This window comes from Phoxinus phoxinus (assembly GCF_949152265.1).
Source record: "Phoxinus phoxinus genome assembly, chromosome: 1".
Taxonomy (NCBI): domain Eukaryota; kingdom Metazoa; phylum Chordata; class Actinopteri; order Cypriniformes; family Leuciscidae; genus Phoxinus; species Phoxinus phoxinus.
The window spans coordinates 8,358,205-8,376,889 of NC_136876.1; the positions used below are offsets into that span (position 1 = coordinate 8,358,205).

The window sequence follows — 18,685 nt, forward strand, 5'->3', positions numbered from 1 at the left end:
ACCGAAAAACGCTTCTTGTAGCTCTGCTACAAGATTTATTTACAGAGAAGAGAAAAACACCCGTTGAGATTCTTTCCTCTTGCTGCGCCTGTAAAATGAGCGCGTCACTTCAATTATGAGCGTGATAGCCGAGCGCCTACATTTGAATGAACTTGAGCGCGCAAAAGACGCGATATGTGAACGGCCTCTTGACAAGCCACCTCCAATCAGGCCACGTGCTACTGGTAGCTCGCGAGCAATGTGTTGGAGACCCCTGGCATAGAGAGCTTCATGGAATGGGTTTCCATGGCCGAGCAGCTGCATCCAAGCCTTACATTACCAAGTACAATGAAAAGTGTGGGATGCAGTGGTGTAAAGCGTGGGATACAGTGGCGTAAAGCGTGGGATGCAGTGGTGTAAAGCAGCCGCCACTGGACTAGAGCAGTGGAGACGTGTTCTCTGGAGTGACGAATCGTACTTCTCTGACTGGATATCCGATGGACAAGTCTGGGTTTGGCGGTTGTCAGGTGAACGGTACTTGCCTGACTGCATTATGCCAAGTGTACATTTTGGTGGAGGGGGAATTATGGTGTGGGATTGTTATTCAGGGGTTGGGCTTGGCCCCTTAGTTCCAGTGAAAGGAACTCTTAAATGCTTCAGCATACTCCCATGCTCCCAACTTTGTGGGAACAGTTCGGGGATGTTCCCATTCCAACATGACTGCACACCAGTGCACAAAGCAAGGTCCATAAAGACATGGATGAGCGAGTTTGGTGTGGAGGAACTTGACTGTCCTTCACAGAGTCCTGACCTCAACCTGATAAAAAACTTTTGGGATGAATTAGAGCGGAGACTGAGAGCCAGACTTTCTCCTCCAACATCGGCTCATGAGGTGCCTAAAGATTCCCATCCATATGTTACAATGATTTATTGCTTGTGTTTGTTGAATAATATAATAGACAAAGAGCTTAAAAAATAATCGCATATTAAATCGCAATCTTGGTAAAAATAATCGCAATTAGATTATTTTCCAAAATCGTTCAGCCCTATTTATTAGTGGGTGAATATTCGAGCACAGTGTGAAAGTCTCGTAGGAATCCACGGTTTCTATTCTAAATCTTAATGCACCAAATATTAGTGTTTCACATCCAGTCTACACTCTTCCAGTCTTAAATTTATATCAGAGGCCGGTTGCATAAACCTCTAAGACTAGTCTTGAAACAAGGCATCGGTGACGAGCACGTGGCCCTGCTGCAGGAGCTGAACAGCAACTGCGCCACCACCATCACCCTGTTCGACCGGCCGCTTAACATCGAGGTCGGCCGCGGGGTCAAGCAGGGAGACACCATCTCGCCCAAGCTTTTCACCGCCTGCTTCGAGCAAATTTTCCGGCAGCTCAACTGGGACGAGGTCGGCATCAAGATCAACGGCCGCTGGCTCAATCACCTGCGCTTTGCCGATGATATCGTCCTGATAGGCTGTTCGACGGTTGATGTACAGAAGCGGCTCGACCAGCTCAATCAGGCTGGCGCCCGGGTCGGCCTCAAAATCAATCTGGCCAAAGCTAAGTGGATGCGCATTGCGCAACGACCAGGTGGCCGACACTACCCTTCATATCGGCCAGCATCAGCTCCAGCAAGTAGACAGCTATATCTACTTGGGCCAGGAGCTGACCACCAACCACAAGATTGGCCGAGAACTGGCACAACGACGGCGAGCAGCCTGGGTCAGCTTTGGCTCAATTGCCGAGACGGTCACCAACAGAGCCATTGACCCAGACATCAGGGCCACCCTATTCAACAGCACCGTCCTGCTGGCCATGCTCTACGGGGCCGAGACCTGGACAACGACGGCGGCCGACCGGCTAAAGCTGGCCGTGACTGAACGCGCAATCGAGCGCCACATGATCGGGGTCCAACAGATCCACCAACGGTGGACCTGGCCAACAAGGCCAAGAAGCGCTGGGCCAGGCACCTGATGCGGCGGACGGACGAAAGATGGATGCGCGAAGTCACCGTCTGGTTGCCGATCGACATCATGCGGCCACGTAAACGCCCTGCAACACGATGGCGCGACTCGCTACGACAAGATCTGGGACACAATTGGATGGGGCTCGCCCAGGGCCGACAGACCTGGGCAGATCGTTATGGTCTGCACTGACCACCTTTGGCCGGCAAAGACAGACCAAATCTGGATATCTGGATTGGAATTGTTATAACTATTAGATGTTTGAATGAAAGTGTGTCTTTTTTCCTATCAATATGTGACCCGCCACGGAAACCAGGGACACAAGTCGGCAGCACAACTTACGAGCAAAATGAGAAAGAAGCGTTTTTTTTTCAAAACTGGTGATTTTCGCTTTTTTGCAGAATCTGTTAGTTGAGATCACGAAGAAGCCTCTCCATGTTTTAGATATCAATATTGGTATATTTAAAATCGTACATTTTTAGGTTGAAATCGGCTTGTTTTGTGAGATTCTAGCTCGCAGTAGGGGCGTGTCATTGTCTGTGTGTATTTCCATACTGGATAAGCCGGCTTTTGTTTCTTTTGTTATTGCCCCCGCCCTCCAAGGGAACAGCGTGTTAGGACTGGGCGATATATATTGATATATTTTTTTAATGGGATATGGAATTAGACCATATCGCATCGATATAGTTCAAAGTTGCGCTGTGATTCTTGCTGCAAGCAGTCTGAGTGCTTTTGTAGCAGTCTGCGTCTCAACAGCCCAGTGTACAACGCGACAAATACTCACATTAAATGTTTACGCAGAGGAACAGGACACTGCAGTTCTCAAAAGTTCATTATTTGCATGTGCTTTAAAGCCTTGCCGGTTAAACATGTCATTCGCTGCTGAAGCGCTGTTCTAATGCGCTTTTCTGAGCACAAACAGCCGACGCGCGCATGCAAAAGCCTGTCTAACAGCGCCTGGATACTGGACTAAGTTATCTTTCGAGTCTTTTTGAGCTAATACTGTCAAATACACTCAAGGTTTACATACAGAAAGTTGGTTATGTCTAAACTGAAAGCAAACCGAGAAAATTGAGAGAATAACAATATAAATATTGTTATTATATTTTAATAACAATATTATGGTGTTTTCTGGCTCAAAGAAGGAAAACTCACTGTTGTTGCCAGGTCTTGAAAGAAACAAATGCATTTTATGATGTAGATTACACCATTTTAAAACGAGACTAAATTGAGTGGATGGCGGGGGGATTTGGGGGGCCTACAAAACCTCTCAGCCCCGGGGCCTCCCATTAGGTTAAGGCGGCCTTGGCCATACGCCAAATGACCTTAACTAGAACATCATTATAGAGTAGCACAACATGCACACAAATTAAAATATACTTTTGAGCTTCCTAGAACAATTAATATTCTACATGCCAAGCCTAGTCAAAGTTTAGAGGTAATATTAAATAGTCAAAATACAATAAAATACAGGAATCAGTGTTGGGTGTAATGGAATACTAACTAATTAATGAATGACTGTATTTTAATGACTTTTTATTCAAAAAGTAAAATAAGGATTTACTCTTAAAAAAATAGTACAGTAATCGAATTACAAAATGACATTTTTTCAGTTTTTTCAGAATCTGCGTGGCCCTGATTTCAGGGGGTGTCCCGTACGTGACGTCACCGCTCGCGCCGTCTCTTCTTCCCAGTTCCCACGTTGAGTTTCGGCGTCGAGTCTTCTGAGGAGAGGAGAGCAGTTCACGGTATTTCTCATATTCACACAACCATCAAACACACTTTATATAGTCTGATTAAGCGACAGACTCATTTCTGTGTTGTTTTCATCGATCACAGCGATATTTGTGCGTCTTTTCTGGCGTCTTCTCACTGTAAACATGTAGTGCAGCAGCAGCGAGCATGAGGAGAATATGTTGAGTTCATTCAGACCTGAGAGATTTTGTGTTCGTTTGTGTGATTGTCTCGATGTTTGGAGTGAAAACTGTTACTGAATGTCAAGTAAGTTAAAGTTTGAGATAGTGAGGGGAATTGATGAGAATCGATCCCAAGTGTTGACGTTTTCATGTTTACCTTTATTTCTTTGTCGACATTTCTTTGGCAGATTACATTTACTTATTAAAATTGATGTCTACTAACACTTTATATTGCCCCTTTATGAGTAATGAACGTGGGAAATTTCAAATCTATGTTTGCATTAATGAGTTGTATGATCATTGTAAGTTTCTGTTCGTATACAAATCTGTAACATGTTAATTATTGCAATTAATAGTTATTATAAAGTCGAACCCTGAATGGCTAGGCTATATAAATTCACATATCACAGATATCACATATGTTGCAGTTGCCTGTAGAGGTTCATAAAGAGGTTATTTATTTAATTATTTTGTTTTATTATTGATGATTTATCCATGTTATTGTGAGAAATAACGGTATTGTCTTTCAATATAGCAGTTTTACAGGCTTTTATTATGTATCCTGAGTCAGATAATGTGTTTCTAACAGCAAACACTCAGAATAAAGTGAGATGATCTGATGATGATCCTGAATGGCTTGTTGAATGAGTGCTGATAGTCTGAGGCTCATCAATATTCACAGATCTGCTGAAAACACTCTTTATTTCATGACAATAGTTCCTGTTTTCACCTTATTTATTATGCTGATGTCTTCAGATCTCCTGTAAATTGACGCTTCTTATTTGTATCTCTACACAACTTATTTAATTGGTGCCAACAGACATGTGTATTTCTGTTTATGGTTTCAACTGTTTTTCTTACCATTACTTATTATTTGGAAGCACTTACATTATATTATTCTGTTGTCCATGAGCATAAAAAAAACCTCAGTAACTTGTATATTTTTGATTTTGGCAGATCAGCTCATCAGTGAAGCTCCTCCCACATCAATTCTACAAAATAAATGCTGGATTATTCCCATCAGTCTACAAGTGAAGACGAGCATGAAAGCATCAGGAAGAGCTGAAATCTGCAGAGACTGAGTTTATTAAAGAGGACAGTGAGAACACGAGTGATCCAGAACCCTTCAGAATGAAACACACTGAAGATCCTGAAGAACAAAGAGGTTGGTGTTTATTCTTCATTCATTCATGATGCTGGAGAACATTCATGTTAGAAACATTCAAGAGAGAGAGAGAGACGCACTGCACAGTGGTTTCGAGGGGAGAGAGAGAGAGACGCACAGAGAGACGCGAGTTTTGAAGAATACACGGAGAATAATAGATCGTCAGAGATTGAGAAACATGGATCTAAATCAAGCGCTGGCCTTTTTTGATGCCGTGGAGGATGATGGATTTTCTGGAGAAGAGAGCTTTTTGACTGATGAGGAACTAGATTACCAGGATGGTCTAGACCCTGCTGAAGAGTAAGTTCCATTTATTTATTATATATATAAAAAAAACTAATATGATAAAATATAAATTTTCTAAATATGTAAAAATAAGTTCTGTAAAAGTAGTATTTTCGTGACGTTATGATGTGACGTATAAGGTACGCGTCGAAAAGCGGAAGTGTTTGCATTGCTTTGAACAACATGGCAGCTGATCAGGCATTAGATGTTGCTGTTCAAACTTTGTTGTTTATGTACAACATGTTTCGTGGTCAAATCACAATTTTATTTTCGATTTTGAGTTCTTTTCAACGTGTTAATTCGATACGGAATACGCTGGAAGTTAAATTGGCGGAGAGTATGAAAGAAAATGAAGCCGCGAGACGTAAAGCACGGACACTAACGCATCACGTACCGTTCCACAAAGCTGGCGAACGATCTCAGCTTCGGCGCGGATTGCAAGGAGCTCTCGGGTCTCTGCTTCAGTCCAGTTTGCAGACATCTTTTCGTTCTTTCTTGTATCGATGACGAACACAAACTTTCTTCTAACAGAGTAACAGAGTCGCACGATAACTACGTCATTGCGAAGGCTCGTGCATCATCACTACGACACACCCCTTACGGCATTTGTCCTGGCTTTTGTTCACACAGCGCGCGTTCCGGGTCTGAACACGGCAATGTTACTAGGTCCCCAACCCGGCATCGATCCCGGCATTAAACCCGGGTCGTGTTTGCGTTCACACAGAAGGCGTTCCGGCAATTTGCCGGGTTCAAAGTGCTGTGTGAATGGGGCTCTAGAGAGACAAACAAAGGATAGTGGGGGGTTGGTCACACCTTTTGGCTGCGGAGAGAATGCTCATATTATAGCTGTGGTGGGTTGGGGGTACAGTAGCAATCTCAGCCATTGTTATCTTATGTGAGAAATCAAATACAAAAACACTAATTGATCTGATATGTATGATCTAATATTTTGCTTTATTTGTTTTACAGTCATGATAATGAAGAAGACACCAGCACACCCACCCGAGCCAGACAGGAAAGCTCCCATTCTTCCGCTGATGAGGGCCCTTCCACTTCTGCTGCAGCATCCCAGAAGCTGCCAGGAATAGGTCATGGACGGCTACAGTCACGGTCTAGAGGGAGAGCGCGGCCAAGGTCAAGATCCAGATCCAGATCCGGCAGCTTGAGGGGTCGACAGAGTCCTGAATCCACAAGGTCGAGATCTAGATCACCACAGCCAGCAGCCCCAACTCCATCATGGAACAGTGAGAGTCAGCCAGACATCCCTCCAGTGCCCAAAAGGTTCGTCCCAACAAGAAAGCCAGGACATCAGCTCAGCCCCACATCCACATACACACCATTGGACCTTTTCAAACTTTTTGTCAGTGACAGTGCAGCAACCACTTTGTGTAATAACACAAACACAAACGCTGCAAAAAACATTGCCAATGGCAAAAAATATTCTTGGAAAAACTTAACTGTTGAAGAATTTTTCAAATATTTAGGACTGACTTTCTTTTTTGCACTGGTGAGACTGACAAATATCCGGGACTACTGGAGGACAAACACCATTTTCAGCCTACAGTTTCCCCACTCAGTGATGACACGTGACCGGTATCAGGTCATTTCCTGGAACATCCACATGAGCGACCCTGATGAAGATGTCCACAACGACCAGAAGAGAGGGACACCAGCTTATGACCGGCTGTTTCGTCTGAAGCCCCTTTTAGATGACATCAAACATGCATGCAGATCATTTTATCACCCACGGCAGAACCTTTCAGTGGACGAGAGGATGGTGGCAACAAAGGCTCACACTGGCATGACCCAGTATATGAAGGCGAAGCCAACTAAGTGGGGCTTCAAACTTTTTGTGCTGGCAGACAGCAGCATTGGGTACACTTTAGACTTTGCTGTATACACGGGGAAGTCTGTGTTTGCTTCTGGTGTAGGACTGGCATACGACTCGGTTATGTCCCTTGTGAACAAATCATTCCTAGGGAGTGGCTACAATGTGTATGTAGACAACTTCTACACAAGTCCAAAGCTATTCATGGATCTCTACAGCATGAACTTTGGAGCATGTGGCACCTACAGGGACAACAGACGAGGAGTAGACGATTTGTGGTTGTGCCACCGCACAACCACAAATGCCATGACCAAAAAGGATCCTAGGGGCACCATCAGGTGGATCCGTGACGGCCCTCTGCTTTTTGTAAAGTGGATGGACACTCGGGAAGTCTCTGTCTGCTCCACAATTCACCCGGCCTTCTCTGGCAACACAGTTCAGAGAAGGGTAAGAACTCAGGATGGAGGCTGGGACACCAAATCCATTCCATGCCCAACCCCTGTCACTGAATACAACAAGCATATGGGAGGTGTTGATCTTTCTGATCAACTCATCCAATACTACTCAGTTCACCATAAAACTATGAGATGGTACAGGACACTGTTTTTCCATTTTTTGGACATTGCTGCGACCAACAGTTACTTACTTCACAAGGAAGTTTGTGCAGAGAGGCAGCAACAGCCCATGACCCACAGGGCTTTTCTGGAGGAGCTGACAGCCCAACTCTGTGGTGTTACAGTGTCCGTTCTCCCCACCCAGCAACAAAGTGACCATGTACCTGTGCCAACTAGGGCTGTCACTTTTTATTCGAATATGCATTCGAACATGACGTGAAATAACCGTAATCGAACTTCAAATAAACTATTCGGTTTTTAAAGTGCCATGTCTAGCGCATTTTTTACAGTCTATGATAAGACCGTTTGCTTTTTATTTTAAAAAAGCGTGTTATTTTGAAAGGGTGTTATTTTGAAAGCGTGTTACAGGCTGCTATGTTATAGTCAGATATGACGGCGCGCTGCAACACGCATCACCGCAGATGATCTATTCATCAAGCGCCAAGCCAATGTGCAAACTATCGCAAATCAAAGTGAAAGTAAGTCGCAGACGCTTTAACACACAATAATAATAATCTTCATTAAAAGTAAAGAAACGAAATGATCTTACCAGGGCTGCCGCTCTCTCTTATTGCAGTATTTGATGTTAGCTGATGATCAATAAAATGCAGCTCATATCTATTGCTTTCGGTGACATATCCATTAAATCTGCATATAGCGCGGGAATTGAAGATCGGATTTATATCCGGTTTAAACCACATTTAGGCCTATGTGACCAGGTGTAAATTGAATCGTTTTGATAGCTATCCGATCTGAGAAAACGCATGAAGTGGCCAGGTTTAAACAGCCCCAGAAACGCAGCAGACGGCCAGAGCATCGCCAGGCGTCCAACATCGTATAACTGCATACTACTTTCCTGCACAACCGGTCGGCACCGTGCAGATGCACATGTAAAGGCAAGGTTTATTTGCAGATATGAGTCCTATAAGTGTAATTTTGGGAGTCCTGTGTATGACTGTCAAACTGTTAGTAAAGTTTCGATTGACGTTTTTTTTTTTTTTTTTTTGCACGGGGGGGGGGGGTGGATGGGCGGATGGGAATAGATATTCGAATATATTCGAATACATAGGCTGGTATTTGATATCCGTTCGAATTTGATTTTTCTCAAAAGTGACAGCCCTAGTGCCAACATCAGATCAAACTGAAGCAAGCAAGAAGGCCTCCTATGGTAGAAGGCAATGTGTGAACTGCAAGCAGAAAAAGCAGGTCAAACAGGCCACCCCCTGGAAATGCAAAGCCTGTGATGTGGCCCTCTGTGTGATTCCTGATAGGAACTGTTTTGAGGCTTGGCATCAGTGAATTTCATGAGGCCCAAAACGCCTGGACTTCTTTTGAAAAAATGTAAATAGTTTTGGTTCTGTTCAGGTTATAATGTTTATTCCTGTGCTCCAGGACTCCAAATACATGAACAAACTGTTTTCCAGAGGAAATTTGCTTAGCTTTTATATATTTGTGTGTGATTTCAATAAATGTTTGAGTGATTCAATTTCCGTTTTATTTTTTCATTTGTCTTTGTGGTCCCATAACTTATTTTACATTCAGGTGACATCAATGCAACACAAATATGCTGAAAGTTCAATTTGTCCTGACAAAAAAATAGGTGTGTCAATTGTCTGTGCACAAAAGGGTTGATGTTTTACAAGCTTTTTTAGTAAATGACAGCAGACGGAAAATTTATTTTAAAAATACCCTTAGGTCTTTGAGGGTTAACGAATTTAGAAAAATGTTCCTCTCCTATAGCAATAAATTAATCAAATTTTTCCTCAGGGAGACTACAGTGCACTGCCTGATGCGATACTGTAGTAGACGGTTGCATAGTTATAATTTTCTCCCTGATATTATCAATCTTGTAAGTAAAGAAGTTCATAAAGTCATTACTGCTGTGTTGCTTGGAAACGTCCGGACTAGAAGCTTTACTTTTCGTTAGTTTTGCCATGGTTTCAAATAAATACTTAAGGTTTTATTTATTTTCTTTTAATACAAATGAAAAATAAGCAGATCTAGCAGTTTTTAATCTTTACATTAAATTACAGCAACACCTCCTCCTTTGCGTTTCAGACGAGGTTCATGTTTATAACTGTAATCTTGTGGGGTGGACTCATTTAAAGTAGGGATGGGCATTTTTGTCATTTTCTCATTTCGATCATCAACAGGTCTCAAAAACGAGTACTCGAGTAATCATGGGGGCGGGGCTTGTGCGGGGGGCGTGGCATGTCCGTCATGAAAATGTTGGGAAATGTAAGACTGTTACGAAAATTAATGATGACAAATAAAAATATGACATTAAACATGAAAACATGAATGTATGACTAGAAAAAATAACACTATGATGCATCACTGTTTTCGAAAAAGAAACATCTAAAAGGAATAGCAGCTTGAGGTAAAGCTGAAGAGTAAATGATCTCTAGTAAACTGAAAGGGATAGTTCACCCAGAAATGAAAATTCTGTCATCATTTACTCACCCTCAAGTTGTTTCAAACCTGTATGAGTTTGTTTCTTCTGATGAACACAAAAGAAGATATTTTGAAGAATATCGGTGACCAGACAGTTGCTGGACCCCATTGACTTCCATAGTTGCTTTTTTTCCTACTATGGAAGTCAATGGGGTCCAGCAACTGAACTCACGTAGAATCGCCAATAACTAGGGCACATTCAGCAGGATTCTCAGTGGGTGTTTCACTGAGTGGGGAGAATTTATTTGTTGTGGTAATCGGAATGGAAGAGCGGTGTTTTGTCCCGCGACTATAGCGTCTCACCGTCACCCAGTTGCCCTGCTGCACGGGCTCTACTACATTGTCTACTACCTAAATCTTACTACATGTGTACTAAGTGCACTTAAATAAAATGTATTTTAGTGAACTTTTTTTTCACCTGGGTTCCTTGGCCAGGCACAAAATATCCAGGTTTGGGTGGTTCTGCCTTACAGCTTGAGATATTTCTTCATTCAGGACATCAATGGGAAGATTAGAAACATGTGACACTTCCAATTTTGATGTGAGGGAGCTGCACAGATAGAAATGGTATGCCATATGGATCACGTTTTTGAAGCATTTTGAATGACGCACAACTCTTTAAAAAAAGCTATGCTTTGCCTCAAAGGGCAGAGTCCAGAGAGCAACCAGAGGGGGGGGGGGGGGAAGCCTGTTGTAATATTGAAGTGTGATAAATTCTCTGAAAACACACAACCACGTTTCACTCCATAATGATGTGTTAAGTCACTGTGCCCGACGACCTGAAGATGAGCGCATGAATTTCTTCAGTTCTCTGACAAAGTTTTCCTGATCCAACTTCTTTAGATTGAAATTCTTCTTTCTCTGCAGTGCAAAATCTGCACACATATCTTCCTGAGAAGTTTTCCACAAATCCTGCAAGGCTATGAGCACCAAGTTTGTCCGAGAACGGTTTGTAATTGTGCCGTGCCGTACCAGACTCAAGTGGAAACACAACTGGAACCTTTTCCGACGGTGGAAAAGCAGCTTTAGTTTCTCAGCACTGTAACGGTGGCACGCCTGTGCCAAAGGAATTAAATTGGAAATTAATTAATTTGGCTGCCAGATAGAATTAGCTCTACCAAAAAATATAATAATTTAACCAGGATAACTCAAACCACCAGTTACACAAAACAAATGTATACTCATGGAATTTAATTTATTCACAAAAACATCACACAAAAAAATTCAGTGTAAATATCTGTATTATTCCTTTAACAAAATTTGTATTTATATAAAAACAATTTTTTCACATAAAGATTTGGTACAATAAACAAATCAACAATGCCTTTGATGTAGCTAGTGTGGAGTACTCGATTAATGAACCCCTTATCAAGCGCCCCCCTTTTTTCTAATAGACATGAAAATGCACATGTCGAATGGTTATAATTCAAGAATGCTTTGGAATATAGATGTAAGATTGGTCTTGTTTTTAAGAATTTTTTTGTAAAAGTGAGATAAATTAAGAAAGTTAAACAGAAAAAAAGTTATAAAAGTTTGAGTTTATGAAAATGTACAACGTTAAAAATTTAATTATTCATATTTTATATAAAATATATATTTTCAAAACCTGGTGGACTCTAAAACTGCAAAAAAAAATCAAAGACAAAAATCTGAACAAGCTGTGTTTCAAATTTTAGGTTGATATCTCAAAAAATAAGCTTTCAGTGAGATTTAGTTTGGGCGCAGTACCACACTTTTCCACTAGTTGACATTACTGCCCATATAAGGGCGCCTCCATTTCCATATGTTGTTTGAGGGATCTGAACCATTATTTTTACAATTTTCATACAATTTATGAAGTAGACATCCTATTCAGAAGTAGTATTGGAAGTTTGGCAGATTTTGAAACGAATTCAACCTCTAAGAAACACAAGAAGATCACGTATGTGCATTATAGCTCGCTGCCACTTCACAAATGGTGGATCTATAATTTTTTTCTTTATATTTAAAACATTTTCAGACCTTTTTTTCTAAAACAATTGAATGGATGCTATCTTTTGAACTCTTGGCATGAAAACAAACTGAGGTTTCTACCATTCTGTCATGATTTTTCATGTTCATCACTATTTCAAAATAAAGGTCTGAACACGCCTTAGGAGTATGAACATATTCTTGTTGCAAATTGATAAATTACGGCTCCTATGTAATGTATTTTAAAAATCAATTTTACGTGTATTTTAAAAATCAGTGTTACTGTTTTAAATATGTATTGGCCCGGTGCCAATATAAAGGGTTAATAGTCTGTTCATATCAAAAAGTCTGTTTCTCAACAAAATATAAATGCAAAAATATAACCAAAGATATCACATTTAATAACACTCACAGATCGTCACATTAAAAAAATTGGTGAGTGAATGTAAGTGTGTGTGTGTGTGTGTGTGTGTGTGTGTGTGTGTGTATCACTGGAATGAATGCAAGAAGGCCTCAGGAAGTCTTTTGGGGAGCTTGAGGTGAAATGTTTGGGAGTACCTGTCCTGAGGTAAGGCTTAAGGAACAGGCAACGCTCTGAGGCTAGAGTCAGAAGGGTCCACAAAACTAGCGAATAATCCCTTTGGTTCGTTCTGTTGACCCAAAACAGCGTGCGTTGAAAAGTTCCACACAGGTAGACTCGCATCAGCTTTCTTGTACGTTCACCACCACGTAAATCTTCAGTTGCAGTCGAAAGATTTGTGCATGAATGAAGAGAAACTCGAGCCGTGACTGTCGACTCAACGGCTTCCTTTTGCATCATCCTTTTCTTTCACCGGACTGTGGTGATGTGTTACTCCACCGCATGGATCTTCATGTGTATCTTCAGGAGACTTTTAATAGAGAAACTCTTTCCACACTGATCACACGTGCAGCTTCTCTCTGCTGTGGATCCTCTCATGTTTTTTCAAATTTGATGACACACTGAATCTCTTGTCACAGTGTGAACACTTGTAAGGTTTTTCTCCAGTGTGAATCCTCTGGTGCAGTTTTAAATCACCCCCTGTAGTAAAAGTCTTCTCACACTCAAAGCACATGTGCTCTCTCACACCAGTGTGTATTTTCTGATGTTTTTGTAAATATGGCAGCAGTGAAAAACTCTTTCCACACACAGAACATGAATGTGGCTTCTCCTTCGTATGAACTGTCAGGTGTGTCTTCAGGTGTGATGCACTAAGAAATGATTTTCCACATTGATCACATGGGAACGGCTTCTCTCCGGTGTGGATCCTCATGTGTGTCTTAAGGGATGCTAATTGACTGAAACTATTCCCACATTTATTGCATAGATGTGGCTTCTCTCCTGTATGAACTCTCATGTGTGTCTTAAGGTTTGCTAATTGACTGAAACTATTCCCACATTGATCACATGTGAACGGCTTCTCTCCAGTGTGAACTCTCATGTGAATCTCAAGATTTTGTTTGGTTGTGAAACTGTTTCCACACTGAGTGCAGATGAAAGATTTCTTGTCTCTTTTCTTTAAAAATGTCTGTTTAGTCTTTGAGCGACTCAAGGGTTTTTCTCCAGGTTTGACATGATGTTCCTCCTCCACTTCTCTCAGTTCTTCACTCTCCTCGCTCTCTTCCATCGGGTCTGAAATTAAAGAAAAACTTTCATTTTCAAATTTTCTTAATAATCAGAATAATTCAAAGAGAAATATGGAGTGAATGGAGATAGAAATGATGCCAGATGTAATCGACAACTGCTATAAGATATTACAATAATTTAAGTCATTTTATAAATTAATTAAATGTCCCTGAAACTTTCCATGAATGAGGTACACTGATCTTCCACTTATTATTTTAAAAACATTATAGGCACAAATCCCATGTTTCTGTCTGAGAACTATTAAATATGTTTGATCAATGACACAATCATCTAACATGATATGAACATTAAAGGGATACTTCACCTCTGGAAAGATGAGTGTGTATTTAAAATGGGTCATTTATGTAGTAGAAATGTGAAATTATTTTTGAATTTGGAGCCTTCTAGACTGAGAAAAGCCAGAAAATGTATTTGTGGCTCATCTGGATGAAAGACAACAACTCCCAGAATGCACTTGCTTCGCTGCCCTACCGGTAAGAGGAGCAACGAGGCTTAAGGCTACTAGTGAGTCTCCGTGACGAGTCTGCCTGGGATTTCGAGATCGCCAAAAATGTCCAGGATTCGGCTTTTGCGTTCTATAGTCGCCATTCATCATGTTTACTGCGGCGAGCAGGACGAGACTGACAACCAAACAAATTATTCATTCATTATCAACCGCGGGAGAACGGCGCGAGGCCGGTGGCGTGATTACTGATGAGCGGCAGCTGTGAGACTCGTATCTCTCACGGAGGAGCGGGAAAACACTTGCATAACACGACTTGTTGAATGCTGATAACGACGGAACTTGCGACAATAGTTGGCTAACGATGCTTTTGGGAAACGCACCCCTGGTTAATGCAAACCAATAATCTTTTTTTATTTGACCAATTACCCCATCATTTAATAAATGTAAGGATTTACATGTCCATGCCATGTCCATTTGAGTTTATTTTCAAGTCGGGAAATGCACTTGCTTCGCTGCCCTACCGGTAAGAGGAGCAACGAGGCTTAAGGCTACTAGTGAGTCTCTGTGACGAGTCTGCCCGGGATTTCGAGACTGACAACCAAACAAATGATTCATTCATTATCATCCGCGGGAGAACGACGCGAGGCCGGTGGCGTGATTACTGATGAGCGGCAGCTGTGAGACTCGTATCTCTCACGGAGGAGCGGGAATTTTCTTAGCAATGTTAAAACGCACATCAACCGATCACTTGTTTAGCGTTCATGTAAACACTATATTCAGATTCACCAATCAGAATGAATTCAGTTAGATTGAAACAAAAGGTGTGCATGTAAACAATGAATGGCGACTGCAGAAAGCAAAAGCCGAATCCCGGACATTTTGGACGATCTCGGCGGCCGTACATGTCCGGGAAAAAGTACTACTAAACTACTAAAACGTTTTAGTTATTAAGGGCCGTTCAAGAAACACAAGATCAAGTGAATTTCACTGCGAGAAAGAACACAAATGTTTGCAGTAAAGCGGAGTAGATTGTAAATTTGTACGTTTTGGAATTATTATTATTTGTTACACATGTTTGTAAAAAAATATGCACAAAATTCAGGTAAAAATTCTGGTAACACTGTTACAAATTGAAACCATATGTAAAATACATCTAAAATAAAACAGTTTAAATTTAGTTTGCCCTGATGTTGACAATCTCCCTTTACTGACATTTGTAAGAAACTTTTGCAGCCATTTCACAGTGAAACTGTTCATCTAAAAGTGAAGAAGTGCTTGAATGTTTCTAACATGAATGTTCTCCAGCATCATGAATGAATGAAGAATAAACACCAACCTCTTTGTTCTTCAGGATCTTCAGTGCGTTTCATTCTGCAGGGTTCTGGATCACTCGTGTTCTCACTGTCCTCTTTAATAAACTCAGTCTCTGCAGATTTCAGCTCTTCCTGATGCTTTCATGCTCGTCTTCACGTGCAGCTGATGGGGATTTACAGCATTTATAGGATAATTACAGTGGGAGGAGCTTCACTGATGATGAATTACAGTGGGAGGAGCTTCACTGATGATGAATTACAGTGGGAGGAGCTTCACTGATGATGAATTACAGTGGGAGGAGCTTCACTGATGATGTGACTGCTGTGTGATGAGTTGATCTGCTAAAATCAAAAATATATAAGTTACTGAGTTTGGTTTAATGCTCATGGATAACAGAATAAAATCATGTAAATTATTCCAAATATAAAAAATGGTAAGAAAAACAGTTAAAAGCATAAACAGAAATAAACATAGGCTACATATAGTAACCAAAAAATACTCTCAGTCTGTTGACACCAATGAAATGAGCTTTAAGTGACAATTTACAGGAGATCTGAAGACATCAGCATAATAAATGAGGTGAAAACAGGAACTATTGTCATGAAATAAAGAGTGTTTTCAGCAGATCTGTTAATATTGATGAGCCTCAGACTATCAACACTCATTCAACAAGCCATTCAGGATCATCAGCAGATCATCTCACTTTATTCTGAGTGTTTGCTGTTAGAAACACATTATTTGAGTCAGGATACATGATAAAAGCCTGTAAAACTGCTCTAATGAGAGATAATACTGTCATTTCTCACAATATGACATGGATAAAACATCAATAATAATAATAAAAATATTGACACTCATCTTAATCAACCATGAAATATGTATAATTAATTAAAGATATTTAAATCAGCTGTAGCAGAATTAATATTACAATTATTTAGTCTGTTAGTGTAAAGTAAAGTAAAGTAAAGTAAAGTAAAAACAGTGTGATGCAGTTTATGTGAATGTAAAACTATCTTGAACAAAGATTATTTGGGATGTTTATTATATTAAGTGAACTAGACAGGAATGCTCTGCAAAAGTTGTGTTGACCTGATAGGTTCTCGTGTATTAGTCCAAAACTTGTCCAAATGTTGTCCCAACTTTACAAATTGAGTTATTTGAACGAACAATTTTACATTAAACAATGTTGTGCCAGTTCCCAGCATGCATTGCAGCTTGAATAAATTATGGGGTAATTGTTCAAATAAAAAAAGATTATTGGTTTGCATTAACCAGGGGTGCGTTTCCCAAAAGCATCGTTAGCCAACTATTGTCGCAAGTTCCGTCGTTATCAGCATTCAACAAGTCGTGTTTCCCGAAACCATCGTTCCAAACACACACACGTTCGATGCTGTTTGCGACATGTGGTTAGACATGTTGACTTAATACATCATTATTTTGAGCCAAATAAGCAAGCCAACATCAAGTACAATCTATATATTTTATTAAGGATACATGTGTACATTTACAGACATAAACCTGCTCAGGTCATTGGTTCAGAATTAATTAATTTGTCTGCTATTTCTTTGCACAGTAGCTAGGTGTCACTAGTGAGCAATGCTGAATGAAGCTTCGAGTAATGAACCTTTGGGTGAAGCAATGGGCTGCGAGGTCTCAGAGGTTCAGGAAGCCTCATTTAGCCATCACTGCCTCTCAGATATCAAGTACAGATGTTAGGTTTAGACAGGGACGAAGACAGGTGACAATCCAGTTGCAGCAGAATTGAAAACAAAGACAATCCAGATAGTGGGTCAAAAGCAGGCGCATACATTTACATTTAGTCATTTAGCAGACGCTTTTATCCAAAGCGACTTACAACTGAGGACTACAGCAAGCAAGTCATCGTGAAGAGGCAAAAATAACGCAAGAATGCAATAATGCATACGCATGAAACATACTTAAAAGAGCAGGAACACAACAGCTTGGAAAGACAACAACCGACAAACCAGGACTGAAACAATGGGGAATATATACACATGATAACAAGAGGTTTACTAGGCACACCTGAAACTGATTAATCACTATGGTAACAAACAAGACAAACAGGAACTAAACGGGAAATAATGATTTAAGGAGAACAGAAAATACATTTCAAAATAAGAGTCCACAACAAGGAATCATGATGCAGTGACAACAGAGAATACATGACAAGAACATTTCAGTAATCATACTGGCGAGGTCTTCTTCAAGTGAGATTTTGCTTAGTTATAGAAGTTAATATGTTGAAGAAAAACTATTTATTATTGATTAATAACTTGATAATCACTAATATATATATATATATATATATATATATATATATATATACACACATTGAAGCGGCAGTGGATTCTGGAATCGAATTGTTTGCACCGCAGAAACTATAGGAACAATTTTAGTTCTAGGAATTCCTTTTGAGGGAAGTAATATAGATAATATAAAAATATAGGTAATATAAAAATATAGGTAATATAAAAATAGTAACTATAGGAACTACCAGTGACGCAAGTAGGGATGCACCAAGTGTTCGGCAGGCAAAATTATTCGCCTGAAAATAGCACCAAAAAAAAGCACTTTCAGTGTTCGGCCGAATAAGTGACAAGACAGAATAAATTGTATCGACGTTTTCGATGACGAGATCAAATAGCAACCAGCTTAGAGTGAGAGGAGTGTCTGTTACACCTGGTATTAAGATGTGTTAAGATTAACATTAAGTTTTGGTTGATTGGATCAAACGTGGACGATACTAAATACAGGTGTAAATGAAGACAAGTATTAAAAAGTATTAAAAGTTGATAAATCCATTTTGGGAAAATTAAGACCCTTAAAAGGTATTAAAAAGTCTTAATCCCGATTTTATGAGGTATTATATTTTGTTCAAGCTTTGTCCAAAGAGTTTGACTCCAAAAAGTATGCATGAATATATTTATTTTCCTCCCCATTACTGATAAAAAACAACGGCGTAGTCGGTCAGTGAGATCAGATCGCTGCATACAGGTGATGTCACGTATTTTGCGAAACGCGCGGTTAGGTGATGTTAAATAAAAAAACTAAAACTATTAGGTGATGTGTCATCGTCCTCT

General features: G+C 40.4%; 3 protein-coding genes across 3 annotated transcripts in view; 1 reads left to right on the forward strand and 2 right to left on the reverse strand.

The window, feature by feature from the left end:
• Positions 1-15,764, reverse strand: part of LOC307000642 (uncharacterized protein) — a 395,066-nt gene extending 379,302 nt beyond the window's left edge. Inside the window, exon 1 of the mRNA XM_079616386.1 lies at positions 15,607-15,764. Coding sequence (XP_079472512.1) covers positions 15,607-15,640 — 34 coding nt within the window. The 5' untranslated portion in view covers positions 15,641-15,764. The remainder of the gene's footprint in view (positions 1-15,606) is intronic.
• LOC307000351 (uncharacterized protein) overlaps positions 1-18,685 on the reverse strand; it is a 166,770-nt gene that overhangs the window by 21,763 nt on the left and 126,322 nt on the right. The window lies entirely within an intron of this gene.
• The window catches only part of LOC307000506 (uncharacterized protein), a 177,768-nt gene that overhangs the window by 10,107 nt on the left and 148,976 nt on the right, over positions 1-18,685 (forward strand). The gene's annotated exons all lie outside the window — the stretch shown is intronic.